Source organism: Prunus avium, chromosome 2 (genome assembly GCF_965620075.1).
Source record: "Prunus avium chromosome 2, drPruAviu1.hap1.1, whole genome shotgun sequence".
Classification (NCBI taxonomy): Eukaryota; Viridiplantae; Streptophyta; class Magnoliopsida; order Rosales; family Rosaceae; genus Prunus; species Prunus avium.
In genome coordinates this window covers 31,614,147-31,628,707 of record NC_142285.1, presented here as the reverse complement: position 1 = coordinate 31,628,707, position 14,561 = coordinate 31,614,147, and the positions used below count along the sequence as shown (strand labels likewise).

The window sequence follows — 14,561 nt, the reverse complement described above, 5'->3', positions numbered from 1 at the left end:
GCCTTGAATAATCTATTAAAAAAAATTAAATTGGACATGCAAGAAAATATAAAAAAGAATGACATTAAATTGAATAAAACGGCAATTATAAATTTTTTACCTCGTCGCCAAGATTTTGACCTCTTCAAACGTTTGTCCACGACCCGCCAGCTTCGAAGGAAGAGGTCATTTGTATTTTTACGCAAATAAAATTTAGTAGTAGAAAATTGGGTGTAGAAAGTGAATAATATTGGAAGGAGAAGAATTTATATAAAGATTTGGTATGGAAAGTGAAGAATATTAGTAGGTATTTATAGAAAAAAATTTCCATAATTTTTTGGTAATTTTTTTTAAAAAAATTAGATTTTTTTTTTCCAGATTTTTTAAGCCAGAAAATAGTGTAGCCATTAGATTGGAGGACAGAAAGAATCAGAGAACTCAGAATGCGCCACGTGGCTTCTAGCCATTAGTGGAAATTAGGGCTGACGCCAGAGTAAAAAAAATTTAAACCCGAGTGCTTGCGTCAGCAACCCTCAAGCTAGAGCACGAGCTCGTTTTGCTTTTGGGCTTGCCCAGTTTGCTGGGACCCAGCTGTTGCCCGGGCAACTTAAGCCCGTTGGAACCATGAAACAGGGCTTGGGCCCCCTCCTGCTCTGGCAAGGGCTGCACGGTGGAAGTGCTCTAATGTCTTCCTACCCAAAATATCTATTTTGAATATGGTTTAATCCTAAAATTAGGCTATATTGTCCAAAAATACCCTCAAATTGACTTTAAAACATGGGAAAAAAAAGTGCGATAACCAAATTATCACATGTCTGTTTTGTTACTATGATTGCCATGTACTCAACTAATGGGAATTTTGACAATTCCCTAACATCAGAATCACATTGAAAAAAAAATATGAGATACTTAAGTGCTAAAATTCAGTGTTTAAGGACAAACAAGACTTATGAGTACAACTACCAATACTAAATTGAACCTTAACCATTTCAACTAAATATAATTCATGCAATGAAAACTAAACTTAAACATTTGGGTACAATCCCTCAAATCTAAGAGAAAGACTTCCATGAAACGAGAATATTACTATTTTGCTATCCCGACTAATAACGCTATGACACGCGTAATAATATTTCCACGTGGCATAACATTATTGGTTAGGGATAACACTTTGTGGCTCTCCCAATTGCAACTAAGTTTTTCCCCGTATCCAAACCTACTCAATCAAATTTATATAAACAAACGTGCCTAATGTTTTAGCTTATGAAATTCTTAATGGATTTGGGTCAAATTTAAATATTTAAACTCAAGTTGGGCGAAACATAATGATTTGAATTTGAAGTAACAAAACCCAAATCCATCACCTCAAATCCTCATATTCATAGTGAAGGGTATTCAATGTAGATTTTAAAAGGTAAAAAGTTATTTTTGGTTTAGGTAGGTTACCTATTTTATCACTTTGGTCCTTGTAGTTTCAATTCTGTCAATTTGCCCATGTAGTTTTAATCCCTCACAATTTAAGGACACATTATAAATTCTGTCAAATTCCTTCTAATCCTGCCAAAATACCCCTCCACTTTTGCGACACATACTTACTACGTCACATAATTAGATAAAACTTTGAACGTGTCTTTGAAATGCGAAGATATCAAATTATATGTGTCCAATTGCAAGAATTGAAACCACAAAAGTAGAAGTAGAAAATTCCGCGAACTACATAACCAAAAGTAAAAGTAACAGTTGGATTACCATGGCTCGGACTCGAAGTAAGCCCGATAAAGGAAGTTCTTAACACGGCCCATAAATAACGAAGCACCACAACCCGACCCGGTTAACAAAGACCAGATTAGCCAGGTCCATGGTTTCTGCAACTCCGTCGACCTCAACAATTTGCAGCCAAAAAAAAAATTTATCAGAAGAGAGTGAACAAGCTCAATTGCATTAACAATGGCGACGGTGCCACTGCCAGAAAACTCCTCAGAAGAGAAGCCAGCCATATCACCCAGCGACTCCATAAGTCACAGTCTCCATACCCTAGAGCAATCTGCCACGCCGTGGATCGACTACGCGGTCGAGCAGGCTCGGGTTTACCAGAAGACCATCGAAGAGACTTTCGAGTCTGCCATCGAAGCTTCTAGATCACGTCTCTCCGAGATTCGGTCCACCTCCGCTGCTCATTTCAGCCAAACCATTGTAAAGAGAGATTCCCTCAATTCTCCATTTTTAAAATTTAAAATTTATTTATTATTTTACATTTCCTCTTTGGTTCCTTTGAAAACAATGAAATTAATGCAGTACGGAAGAGAGTCTCTAATTCGTTTATGCGAATTTTATTTTCAATTTTTGATATTTTAGATTGGTTGGTGCCAGTAGAACTAAGGAATTGTTTGTTTATTGAAAGCTACCAATAAAGAAAGGAGATTTATGCCATTTGTAATCCCTAATGAAAATATCAAATAGTCAATACAAATTTCAAATGTTTAGATTGTCAATTCTGCAATTCTGTGAAGAAATTTTAGAAAAGAAATCAGTTATGTGTAGCTTTGCGTGTAGTGTTGATTCCGATAATTGGAAATTGATTTGCACCATTCCAAGAGTATTGTATTTAGTCATTGATGAGTTTGAATGTCTGAATGCAGAACTCTTTGGAAGATATCAAGTCTGATTATGGTACTTATGAGGATATGTTATTTGGGAAGATTAAAGGTTAGTGTTTGGTTTATCTTTGTTTTTTCAAAACCAAAAATTGAGATGTTTGTTATCTTTTGTTTACATCGTTAAAGATTTTAGAAGTTTCAAACTGAAAAAGAAATATATACTTACAATTTTTGGGTGCAGAGGGTGTTCTTATTGCGGCTTCACATCCCATGATTACTGGTGGAGTTGCTGCTGGTTTGGGTCTTCTGGTTTTAAAAAGTACGGTTTCATTTCCTTATCAGATTTTATCATATTTATCAGGTTTTTGAAGGGTTGCATACATTCAAACTTTAGTTTCTTTAAACATTTTTCTAGCAATTCAAGCCTTACTTTTATTACTTACTCTAGTAGGTAAATGTAAAAAACCATGTGTTGTTGAATCTCATGGATGCTACTGATTATACTTGAAAATGTGTAACAGGAAATTTTAGGATTCCGTGCTAATATTTGAAATGAATTGTAGATAACAATTTAAGTTGTTAAAAGTTTTACATAATATCAACTATCAACCCATGTTCATTGCCCATAATTATCTTTTTATCTACAGGACCACGACACATCTTGTACAACAAAACTTTGCGCCTTTTTGTGAGCGAAGAGGTAAGAATGGATTGGTTTTAAAGACACATTCAGTTGCATTGGTAGCATCACCAACCCTTTTTTTACAGATAGAGTGAATCTTCATATTTAGTGCATTGTGTAGATATGTAACAATGACCAAGTGAGGGGTGAGATTTTAATTTGATATTTAGAGATCCAACAGACCAGCTAATAATAATGGCCACTCCCCATATGAGTATGTATTCTTTGATGACGTGTTCTATTGTTGCCAGAGTCTTAGCATTCTGTCTCCAGTGTTTAGAAAATTTGGTTTGTACTTTTATTTCTAATGTGGAAAAGAGAAAAAGAAAATTTCAACCATGAGGAGCTTTTTGCCCCTGGACCCAATTGTGGTGACATGGTAATGATCTCAAGATTGTCAGTATCATGTGGATTTAAGGATGGAAGTTTATTTTATAAAGAAATTGCATAGGAGTAATTTATGACGAAGTTGACTAGAGAGTTCTGTGGCATGTTGTGAGAGAACAAGGCTTAAAATTCGTTAAACTGTAATATTATTGCAAACACAAGATGCATAGTCATTATATCTATGCAAAGATTAGCTTCAGCACTTGTTTCTTGCTGCAGTCTTTACTTTCTAGAGCTGATGCCAAAGTAAAGGAGTTGCGACATTCAATTGATCTTCTAAAGGCAGAAGGTGAAAAATTAGAGGTAACCTCTCTCTCTCTCTCTCTCTCTCTCTCTCTCTCTCTCTCTCTCTCTCTCTCTCTCTCTCTCTCTCTCTCTCTCATTTTCAGTCTTGATTGACAACATGTGATCTGTTGATACAGTGATTATTTTAGTTCTCTATTGCTTGGTTGTGACTTGTGAAAAGCAATACTTTTATTGACGATATGTGTTATTGGAAAAAGTTTTGGCAAACTCTTGTGCAATGGACATATTATGAAGACTATTGGCCTTCCTTACTGGTTTGCAAAGTATGAATACTAGTAGAGTAAATCAACAAGAAGAATAATTTTTTGCCAAAAATAAGTAGGATGTGTTGCTTTTCTTCAGTATGAAATTTTTGCAAATGTAAGGTTGTCACTGGCGTCAGAGCCCTTGAGATAATTTGAATTTTTCATGTGCTCTTTGAATCTACCCTCACCAAAAGTTTGACAAAGGGCAATTATAAGTGCCTACCAAACTGTCAACTTGAGTAGTTACCTAAACTTTACAAGAGGTCTGCCATAAACTGGAAAACCAGAGGGTTGAAAGGTTTGATGACACCTGAAAAATTGTGACAATAAATGAGAAAGATTTTTCTACAAGCATCACGTAGAGCTTTGAGGTAGATATCTGATCATTCTGATGTGGCAACAAATACAACTCGGAGGCAGCCTAGTGAATTAATGGGCAAGAGAAACTGGTGTTGTAACAAATTGGAAGGATGGTATTATTCTTCTATTAATGTGAGCAGAAATTTGACTAAATGATCAAAATATCACTTGAACTTTTGGGAAAAATTGTTTCAGAAGGCATGGATGCATCCTGGTTGATACATTGAGATATGTGCATTAATGAAGGAAATAAAATAAAATTTTGAAAGAAAGAATAATTGTTTGCATAATGGAATGCCCTGTTCAATTTTGTGCTTCTTTGCTCATTATGTTTAATCTAGCAAGCATTCCTAGGAATTGAACTCATGGTATAGTTATTGTTTGCAGAAGAGTGCATCACATGCTGAAGAGGAACTGATAAGGGGAAGGACAAAACTCAGGTTTGCATTTGTAAAAGAGGAGCAGTTTATAATTCACTCCATTTTCCATTGCACTTACATTTCTGTCCAAATTCTATTGGCAGACAAACAGGGAAACAAATCCAAAGTGTGATTCGCTCAGCTTATAAGATTGAAAGACAAGCAGCGGGTGTGCAGATACTTTTAACCCTAAAGTTTGTTGACATTAAGCAGTTAAAAGTGGAGTCAAATGAAACATTTTGCTTCTGTTGCTTATACGTTGATCTTCATTGTATCAGGTTTAAAAGATATCCTTGGAGAACTTCCTAGAAGAGAAGCATCCGTGTTCCGGTCCCAAGTGAGTTCTCAGATCATAGCATTGCACTTTATTATTTCTTCCTTTTCCAGATCAAAAAGATATAAGCACTTCAATTCATAAAGACAAAAACCATAAAAAATGACCTTTGAAAACTGGCTTGTACAAATATTTCCTTGTTATGGATTTCATATACACTTTTGCTTGAAGTGCTCATCTTGGGTTGTCTCCTTTTCAGGTCTCCAAACTAGCTACCGAGGCAAAGCAAGAAAGGAATGCTTTGACAAAGGAAGTCACAAAAATTAGCAATTATGGGATCTCAGTCTGAGAATTCTTTCACAGCCATTCCCTCAGTTACAGTGACTTAATACAAGTGTCAATAATTGAATTTATTGGAGTTCTTATAACATTTTGTTCATGAGTCTTTTTGTAGAAGGCAATATTGCTTAAGAATACAAATTTCTCGTTTTTTCGTTCTTCTCCTTCGACAGGAGATAGGCCATACAGAAAAAAGTTTGAGTTTTGTGATTAGTTCAACCACAGGCTTGATAATTAGCAACAAAACGTCCCCAACTTGCTGGGAATTCCCATTAAATCTCGCTTTGTCAAATGCTAATCTGTTTTAGCAAGTACAATTGTCGCAACCGACCAATATTGTGGGCAGTTATAGCTCTAGATGTTAATAGTATTTAGCAAAAAACCAAAAAGATTCTCGAATATCTCTCTTCTAATATCGTTTGATTAAAAAATATTTATTATCTTATATCTCTTCTGAATTTCCAAGAGAAATTCCAGCAAATGGCTAGGCCTATGCATTAGGTTCTCAATTGCTTTTTTTTTTTAGGCTTTTTATCACAAAATGTCCCTAATGTTTGCAAAACTGTCAGATTGCATCCATAAAGTTTTTTTGTATCACTCATGGTCTCTAACGTTAATATAGGTGCTCTTAAATAATCCCTCTGTCAAAAAAAACTGTTAAATCCAGGGATATAATTGTCAAATCAATCTAAAATTAATATATATATATATATATATTTTTATTTATTTATTTATGTTCATGACTGTTATCGTTGGCAGAGGGCTTAGCTGGATTAATCCAGTTTGAGATTCCATTGACAAACTCTGTCTCAACTATTTGAGAATCACCAGAGATATCAAATTCCTCCATCACTTTTGCTGCACAATCATCGTCATCCAGACCTACTTCTTCTATTTGTATTCCTTGGATCAATGCTCTAAGCTCATGTGATGATATGTATGTGTTATTATTCTCGTCTAATTTGTGAAACAGCCTGCAAATAAAATCAAGAAACGACTAAACTAAAGATAGAAACCTAGAACTTACCCTTGTATATAAGTTTGAAGTTGATCTGGAAATTTCACTTTTAGTGACGAAAAATCTGAAGAACACCGTCGTAGAAAATGTTTAGCCACGAAAAATCTTATGAACATCTGTTGCTAAAAACTTTTGGTGACGAAAAAGCTTCAAATTTCTGGGCAAAACAGCAGCTGGGTTTTTATAGTTCAATTTGTTTATGTTATTCCCTTCCATTTTCAGTGCTCACCTTTATGTTATTCCCTTTCATTCATGCTTCCTCTTTTTCTGGCCTCCGCCATTGGAGTATGGGCGTGTCACTGTCATATACCACGAATTAACAAGCTCCTGAGGTATAGCTGCACCAGAAGATCTTAGACTCTCAACCAAATCTGGAAACAAGTTCTTATTCTCCTCACTTACAAACACAATTGATGCACCCTCTTCTCCCAGCCTAGATGCCCTACCAATCTGATGGACATACTCCTTCATGGAATTTGGCATGCTTAAAATCAACTCCACGAGATCAACTCCACGGCCTAAAATCCCAGTGGCTACTTGGAATTGGCTGGAAACTAAATTTTATATATATTTTATAATTTTGGATTGATTTTTTATATATATTTTATAATTTTAGATTGATTTGACTATTATATCTCTGGATTTAACAGTTTTTTTTTACAGAATGACTATTTAAGAGTACCTATATTAACGTTAGGGACCATGAGTGATACAAAAAAACTTTAAGGATGCAATGTGATAGTTTCGCGAACGTCAAGGACGTTTTGTGATAAAAAGCTTTTTTTTTAAAACCAAATTGGTGCTGCATCAAATCAGAGTGATAGTGGAGAGAGAGAGCTTTTACTAACAGTAGGTGGTGGGAATCGTACGTACACCTTTGTCAGGCCATCCCAATGATAGAGGCTCTAAAAGAGGTTGATAGAGCTTCATTTAGAGCAAGTCCACCCCAAAAGGCAAAGGCAAGGCAAGACAAGGGCTGCTACTATTCATGTGAATAGTGGCAGCCTTACTTTTTTTGGTTCCATCCCAAAAGGCTAAGGCAAGGAAAAGAAAAAAAAAAAAAAGATTATGCAACAAAATATAAACAATTTAGAGGATTTGGTGTGGAAAGTGAATAAAATTGTTATGTATTAGAAAACATCCATAATTTTTTAGTATTTTTTATAAAAAAATATTGAATTTTTTCGGATTTTTTTTGAATTTTTTTCGCTCGCTGACGTCAGCGTAACATCAGCGCCTTCGGACTTGAGCCTAAGCAGGATTTGCCCGTGGGCTTGCCCAGGCTTGTGGGTCCCAAGCCTTGATCGGGCTATCTTTTGTGCGCTGGACTTGCTCTTAGAGTTTTGATGGAATCTTTAGGGTTCTAAAGCCATCTCTCCCACAATGGGAGGCTCTATATTTGGGGATCTATTTATGATGTAATTTGATTTATGTGCTATTTTTTTATTTTTGTTAACTTATTATGTTTTAATGTATGTTTATGTTATGTTGGGTTTTTTGTTTTAACATTTCAATCCAAAAAAATCTATATTTGGACAAGATTAAAAAAAAAAAAAAAAGTGATTAGAGGAAATTAAAAAAAACAATTTATTTCTATTTTAAAAAAAAGAAAAAAAGAAAAAAAGAAGAAGATGACTTTCATTTGAAGAAGAAAAAGAAATGGTAGAAAAAGAGGAGAGTACAAAAATCAAGTGTTTTCTATGTGCTAGCGGGCCCTGCGCATGTGGTTTGATAGGAGAGTATTCGGGCAGTTGCACGTCTTGTGCGATTGAGGAGAGAAAAAAGTGATTCATGCGGGCACCACTCGGGCTCAATGGGCAGCACCGGCATCCACGTCCACACATTTGAGGACAGCTCCGGCGGGTCTTAAGCATTTAGGAATGCCTTTTTGACATTTTTTGGGCCTTTTTGACCTTTTTGACATTAGGCTGCATATATGAGAATTCTGTGGTGGTTGAGACTCATGATGCCATTGCCTTCGCCCAAACACATCAACGCAAGGAGTTTGGATTCCATTGAAAATAAACGAGACCACTAAAACTACTTCAAACCAATCACTTTTAACTCAAGTATTGTTCAGAAAAGGAACAAAACTCCAAATCATGAACTTGGCTCACAAAAATGGATCAAACCAAGGTAATTTATGTTCCTTCAAGACACCGTTCTTCTCTGTCCTCAATGAGGTCATGCAACAAAAGTTGAATCGGTAAAAAGTTTATGTAAAATTTAAATTAAACAAGGTCGTCAATTTCAATTTGAATAAAATTAATTGTACAATCTCAACTCAATATTAGTACATGTTATACCCTCTTTCTAACAGAGGTCGAATGTACGTGTGTTAAACTGACAACTTATATCCCACTTGTTTAGATATGAGTTCTTCTTCAATTAGAGAGACTATACAACTGCGATAAATAAATAACAATATTCTTTTAATGTTAAGTTGCAAGACTTTTATTTACAGGGAAATTTTTCCATATGATTGTCACACCGATGTGTGGTCCCGCACTCATAAGTTTTACCCTTAATTAACAGCTACCGCGAATTATTGCGTTGAGGATAAGTGGACATCTGTTTCACTTGCTTGACTGAAAGAGTAAAAAGGACATGCATTGGTATCTATGCCATTTGCTTTTGAGTTGATGGAGTATACTATCTTTATCTTCTTGACCAGGAAAGGACATTCATGAGCAGATTGTTTTGAAACGCGCATTATTCATTAATATCACCTGATCATGATATAATCAGCTAAGAAACCTGCAAGGGAAAAATACCAGCTAGTACTGAGCTACTTGTTCATCAATGGCACTTGTTAGAGCTCAAGAAGCCTCCTCTTCAGATACTTGTGGTTGCAGTTATCATGTGTTCTTGAGTTTCAGAGGTGAAGACACTCGCAAAACTTTTACTGACCACCTCTATACAGCCTTTGTCAACGCAGGGCTTCAAACTTTCCGAGACGACGATGAACTTGAGAGAGGGGAAGATATCAAGCCAGAGCTGGAGAAAGCAATCCAACACTCACGAAGTTCTGTCATTGTGTTTTCGAAAGACTACGCGTCTTCCAAATGGTGCCTTGATGAGCTTGTGATGATCCTGCAACGCAAGAGGACCTCTGATCATGTAGTTTTACCAGTCTTCTACGACATCGATCCATCTGAGGTGAGGAAGCAGACTGGAACCTTTGCAAAAGCATTTGCTGGACACCAAAAAAATCGATCTCTGAACAAGGACAAGGTGAAGAGATGGAGGGAAGCACTTGCAGAAGTTGCAGATCTTGCAGGCATGGTCTTACAAAATGAATGTGATGGGTAAATTTCGTTAATTTATAACTGGTCCTTTTAAAGCTTTCGTTCATGACATATATAATATTAACATATCAGACTTTATAATTTGATTTCCCCATTTATTTTCATTTGGATTGCAATTTTCTAGGCATGAGGCAAAGTTTATCAAGAAAATTGTTAAAGTGATTGAAGGCAAGCTAAGCCGCACACCATTGAGTGTTGCCCCTTACCTAATTGGAATCGATTCTCGAGTCAAAGAGATTAATTTATGGTTACAAGATGGATCATCTGATGTTGAGATATTTGTGATTTATGGGATAGGTGGAATAGGGAAGACAACCATTGCACAAGTTGTTTATAATTCAAATTTTTCAAGATTTGAAGGAAGAAGTTTCCTTGAAAATATAAGGGAGATTTCAGAAGGTCCCAATGGTCTGGTTCAAATGCAAGTACAACTTCTCTCGGATATTTTGGGTGGAAGAACAGTGAAGATACATAGTGTTAGTGAGGGAATAATTAAGATTAAGGATGTTATAAGCTGTAAAAAAGTTCTTCTTGTCCTTGATGATGTGGATCATATGAACCAATTAGATGCAGTACTTCGAATGCGAAAATGGTTTTATCCAGGAAGTAAAATTATTATAACAACTAGGTGTGTGGGGCTGTTGAAGGCTCATCAAGATGTTAAGGTGCATAATGTTGAAACCTTAAATCATGTTGAATCATTGGAGCTCTTTAGTTGCCACGCTTTCGGACAGAACTATCCAGTTGAAGGTTATGTGAAACTTTCGGAAAAGGTAGTAAACCACAGCGGAGGACTTCCATTAGCTCTTAAAATTTTGGGCTCTTCATTATCAGGGCAGAGTGTAGATGTATGGGAAAGTGCATTAAAGAAATTGGAAGTTATTCCAAATGGTGACATTGTGAATAAGCTCAGAATAAGCTACGACTCTTTACAAGACGACCATGACCAACAATTATTCCTCCATATTGCATGTTTCTTCATTGGAAATGAGAAAGATGTCACAGTGAAAATACTAGATGGATGTGATTTCTTTACAATTGTTGGCATTCAAAATCTCATCGATCGGTGTTTGTTAACAATTGATGAATATAATAAGGTGAAGATGCATCAAATGATTCGTGACATGGGAAGAGAAATTGTTCGCCTAGAATCAAAGGAGCTGGAGAAACGTAGTAGATTATGGCATCATAAGGATTCTCTCAGTGTATTGAGAGAAAAGAATGTAAGAAACATGCTCATTATGTATGCTGCACGCATAATCTTTTTTCTTTTTTTGTGCATTCATGTTGGTTACTAATCCAAATGCTTTGTTTTCTATTTTCTTTGTACTAGGGTTCAAAGAAAGTTGAAGGTCTTGCCCTTAATCTGCACCCTGTAGACACTCCTTTGAGAAAATCAAATATGGTAGTCTTCGAAACTAATGCATTTAGAAGGATGGTTAAACTAAAACTACTCCAGCTTAGTTTTGTACAGCTCAATGGATGTTATGAAGAATTTCCTAAAGGACTGAGATGGTTGTATTGGCTTAAATTCCCTTTAGACTCTATACCCAGTGACTTTCTTTTGGAGAGCTTGGTTGTTCTTGAAATGCCCTATAGTAGCTTAAGACAAATCTGGAAGGGAACAAAGGTATGCATGCGACTCCACACTTTTCATTTTAGTTTTTCTTAGGGATTAACTGGTAGACAAATCTACAAGAATAAACTCCTGCGTTCTTACATTTTTCTTTTCACAGCATCTTCCATCATTAAAGATCCTTGATCTCAGCAATTCCCATGAGCTCACTGAAACCGGGGACTTCTCATTGGTCCCCAATCTAGAGAGATTGATTCTTGAAGATTGTGCAAGCTTGGTTGACGTCCATGAATCCATTGGAAGCCTAGAGAAACTTGTTTACTTGAATATGAAAGATTGCAAAAATATTAGGAAGCTTCCAAATAGCAGTTCTATGCTAAAATCACTTGAAACACTTATTATATCTGGTTGCTCAAGCCTTAATGAGTTTCCTGTGGAGATGGGGAAGATGGAATCTCTTAAAGTGTTTCTAGCCGATGAAGTTCCAATAAGTCGATTACACACTACCACTTTACCCTGCACTTTAGTTGTTCTAAGTCTTACAGACTGCAATCTTTCTGATGATTCTTTTCCAAGAGATTTTGGTAGCTTACCCTCATTGCAGAGATTAGATCTAAGTAGCAATCCACTTTGTAGGCTGCCAGATTGCATCAGAGGCCTTACAGGGCTCGATCACCTTGCATTTTCCCAATGTACAAAGCTCAAATCGCTTGAGGGGCTACCAAGAGTAAAAGAATTGGTTACACTCCATTCTGAGTCATTGGAGAAAATAACATTTAAATCAATTTCATGCCTACCAAAGAGTATGATGTATGGTTACAACTCCAAACTTGCTGAGATTGAGTACTGGTACAAGTTAGAGCAAATAGAAACAGTGGATGCAGAAATGATAAAACTTTTGGGCTTGTGTAACTTGGAATCCATGAAAGCCATTAGGATGCGCACCCCAGATATGCTTAATTCAGATGGCACGATGCATACCATCGAGGTGATTCTTCGCTCTCTCTCTCTCTCTCTCTCTCTCTCTCTCTCTCTCTCTCTTATTGGGCAATGGAATGCAACCCAACGTTTTATTATTTTCCGAAAATTATATGGCATGCTCAAAACTTTGGAATTTAGACTATGTAAGTTGAGAAAGAAAAGTTGGGAAAAAAACAAAGAGTTTTGTTAAACAGCATTTTACTACGCCCTATGCAAGCAAGAGGGTGACTAATTACTCTTGCTATTTGGTATAGGGACTGTATGAAGTTGGTATATTCAGCACATTTCTTCCTGGAAACGAGGTTCCAGGCCAGTTCAGCCATAGAAGTAAAGGGTCCTCCGTATCTTTTACTGTGCCTTCACTTCCAAATCTCAAGATCCGAGGCTTGAACATCTTCTCTATTTATGCAAATTCCAACACTTATTATTTTTCTAGTGTACCTAATCCAGTAATTACCAAAGTCAGTAACAAGAGCAAGGGTCTGAAATGGATCTATGCCCCAACATGCTATGGCATTCCAGATAACGAAAATGACGTGATATGGTTAAGTCACTGGAAGTTAGGGAACCGACTGGAAAGCGGGGAAGAAGTGACAGTTTCAGTATTTACGCAACCTTGGCTCCAAGTGAAAGAGTGCGGCATCCAACTTGTGCATGAGCAAGACTATGAGATAAGTTGTGGCCAAAACTACGACGCCGATCCTTGTTATCCATCTGACATTGGTGGGAATTTGGCAGAGTTTATTCCAGGAACATACTTCATGTGGGGTGGACCCCTAAATAGAGATGGTGGTAGAGATTATGTTTTTAGCTGGAAAAGGGAAGATTGGTTCAAAGACATCTTTGGAGACTCTAATGAAGAAACAGGTATGTTGTTTAGATATATCACTGATAAAGTAGCACAAGTAGTTAATTGTGGTGGCAATGCTATTTGTACTCTCAGTTTGTCATACTGCACTTTTCCTGCTAGTGTTTTGAAATATAGAGTGGGAATAGCTGCTGCTTTATTATCACTATTTTGATGTTGAAACACATGCCAAGCCATCCACATTCATTTCACAGAATTTAGTTCCTTCAGATATTTTATGTTGACTTTCTGGTATTTGTGTGTTTTGTAGGCAAAGAAGAAAGGCAGCCACAGGGTGACGATGAGCCGCTTGCACTTGCAGCAGCAGCAGAAACATTAATAGAAGCAGAGAGGGCTAGCAGAGGCTGCAAGATTATTGTTATTATTGGTGCTTTCTTCTTTCTCTTCCTTTCTCTAGTACTGTCTCGCTCTTTTCTCTCTCACTAAAAAAGAAAAAGGACAGGCGACAATGTAATGTATTTCAAATGCTGCTCCATATGTAATCAAAATGGAAAAGCTTCAATTAAAATTTTACCCTTGTGAAAGAAAGTCAGAAACCAACTGGCATCAATTGACAAAAAAGATGAAAAGAGTACAGAAAATGCAAATGCAGACATCAAATTTATGCAATACAAAAACTAGATAGTATTTATGTCAACTTAGGTTCGGACTGGTTTTAAAGCAGTTATAGCTCCAAGTAGTATTTAGCCAAAAACCAAAAAGATTCTCGAATCTCTCCCTTCTAATATCGTTTGATTAAAAAATATTTATTATCTTATATCTTTTCTGAATTTCCAAGAGAAATTCCTGCAAAAGGCTGGGCCTAGGCATTCGGTTCTCAATTTATTCTTAAACCAAATTGGTGCTGCATCAAATCGAAGTGATAGTGTAGAGAAAGAGCCTTCACTGACAGTCAGTAGGAACGTAAGTACACCTTTGTCATGACTCATGATGCCATTGCCTTCACCCAAACCCATCAACGCCATCTTTTGTCAAAAGCAAGGAGTTTTGGACCACTAACTACATCAGGGCATCACTTTTAACTCAAGTATTGTTCAGTATAGGAACAAAACTCCAAATCATGAACTTGGCTCACAAAAATCGATCAAACCAAGGTAATTTATGTTCCTTCAAGACACCGTTCTTCTTTGTCCTCAATGAGGTCATGCAACAAAAGTGGAATTGGTAAAAAGTTTATGTAAAATTTAAATTAAACAAGGTCGTCAATTTCAATTTGAATAAA

General features: G+C 36.4%; 2 protein-coding genes across 2 annotated transcripts; both read left to right on the top strand.

Moving 5' to 3' along the window:
• Window positions 1-1,773: 1,773 nt before the first annotated feature.
• LOC110750926 (alanine-tRNA ligase) lies at window positions 1,774-5,743 on the top strand. The gene is made up of 9 exons (XM_021951320.2): window positions 1,774-2,172; window positions 2,619-2,685; window positions 2,818-2,895; window positions 3,224-3,276; window positions 3,865-3,948; window positions 4,944-4,996; window positions 5,080-5,144; window positions 5,254-5,312; window positions 5,509-5,743. Exons 1-9 carry the CDS (start codon window positions 1,927-1,929, stop codon window positions 5,596-5,598), a joined length of 795 nt encoding a protein of 264 aa, XP_021807012.1. The 5' UTR covers window positions 1,774-1,926; the 3' UTR covers window positions 5,599-5,743.
• A 3,478-nt stretch (window positions 5,744-9,221) lies between these two features.
• Window positions 9,222-13,847, top strand: LOC110750999 (disease resistance protein RPV1-like). The gene is made up of 6 exons (XM_021951417.2): window positions 9,222-9,914; window positions 10,039-11,137; window positions 11,248-11,544; window positions 11,651-12,478; window positions 12,726-13,338; window positions 13,590-13,847. Exons 1-6 carry the CDS (start codon window positions 9,409-9,411, stop codon window positions 13,763-13,765), a joined length of 3,519 nt encoding a protein of 1,172 aa, XP_021807109.2. The 5' UTR covers window positions 9,222-9,408; the 3' UTR covers window positions 13,766-13,847.
• Window positions 13,848-14,561: the final 714 nt, after the last annotated feature.

What these genes read in the sequence shown, in the direction of transcription:
- LOC110750999 (XM_021951417.2), top strand. Translation starts at nt 9,409, where the DNA reads ATGGCACTTGTTAGAGCTCAAGAAGCCTCCTCTTCAGATACTTGTGGT. An exon ending in GCACGATGCATACCATCGAG is followed by an intron (nt 12,479 to 12,725) that starts GTGATTCTTCGC and finishes TATTTGGTATAG; the next exon opens with GGACTGTATGAAGTTGGTAT. An exon ending in AGACTCTAATGAAGAAACAG is followed by an intron (nt 13,339 to 13,589) that starts GTATGTTGTTTA and finishes TGTGTTTTGTAG; the next exon opens with GCAAAGAAGAAAGGCAGCCA.
- LOC110750926 (XM_021951320.2), top strand. Translation starts at nt 1,927, where the DNA reads ATGGCGACGGTGCCACTGCCAGAAAACTCCTCAGAAGAGAAGCCAGCC. An exon ending in GTTATTTGGGAAGATTAAAG is followed by an intron (nt 2,686 to 2,817) that starts GTTAGTGTTTGG and finishes TTTTGGGTGCAG; the next exon opens with AGGGTGTTCTTATTGCGGCT. An exon ending in GCCTTTTTGTGAGCGAAGAG is followed by an intron (nt 3,277 to 3,864) that starts GTAAGAATGGAT and finishes TTCTTGCTGCAG; the next exon opens with TCTTTACTTTCTAGAGCTGA.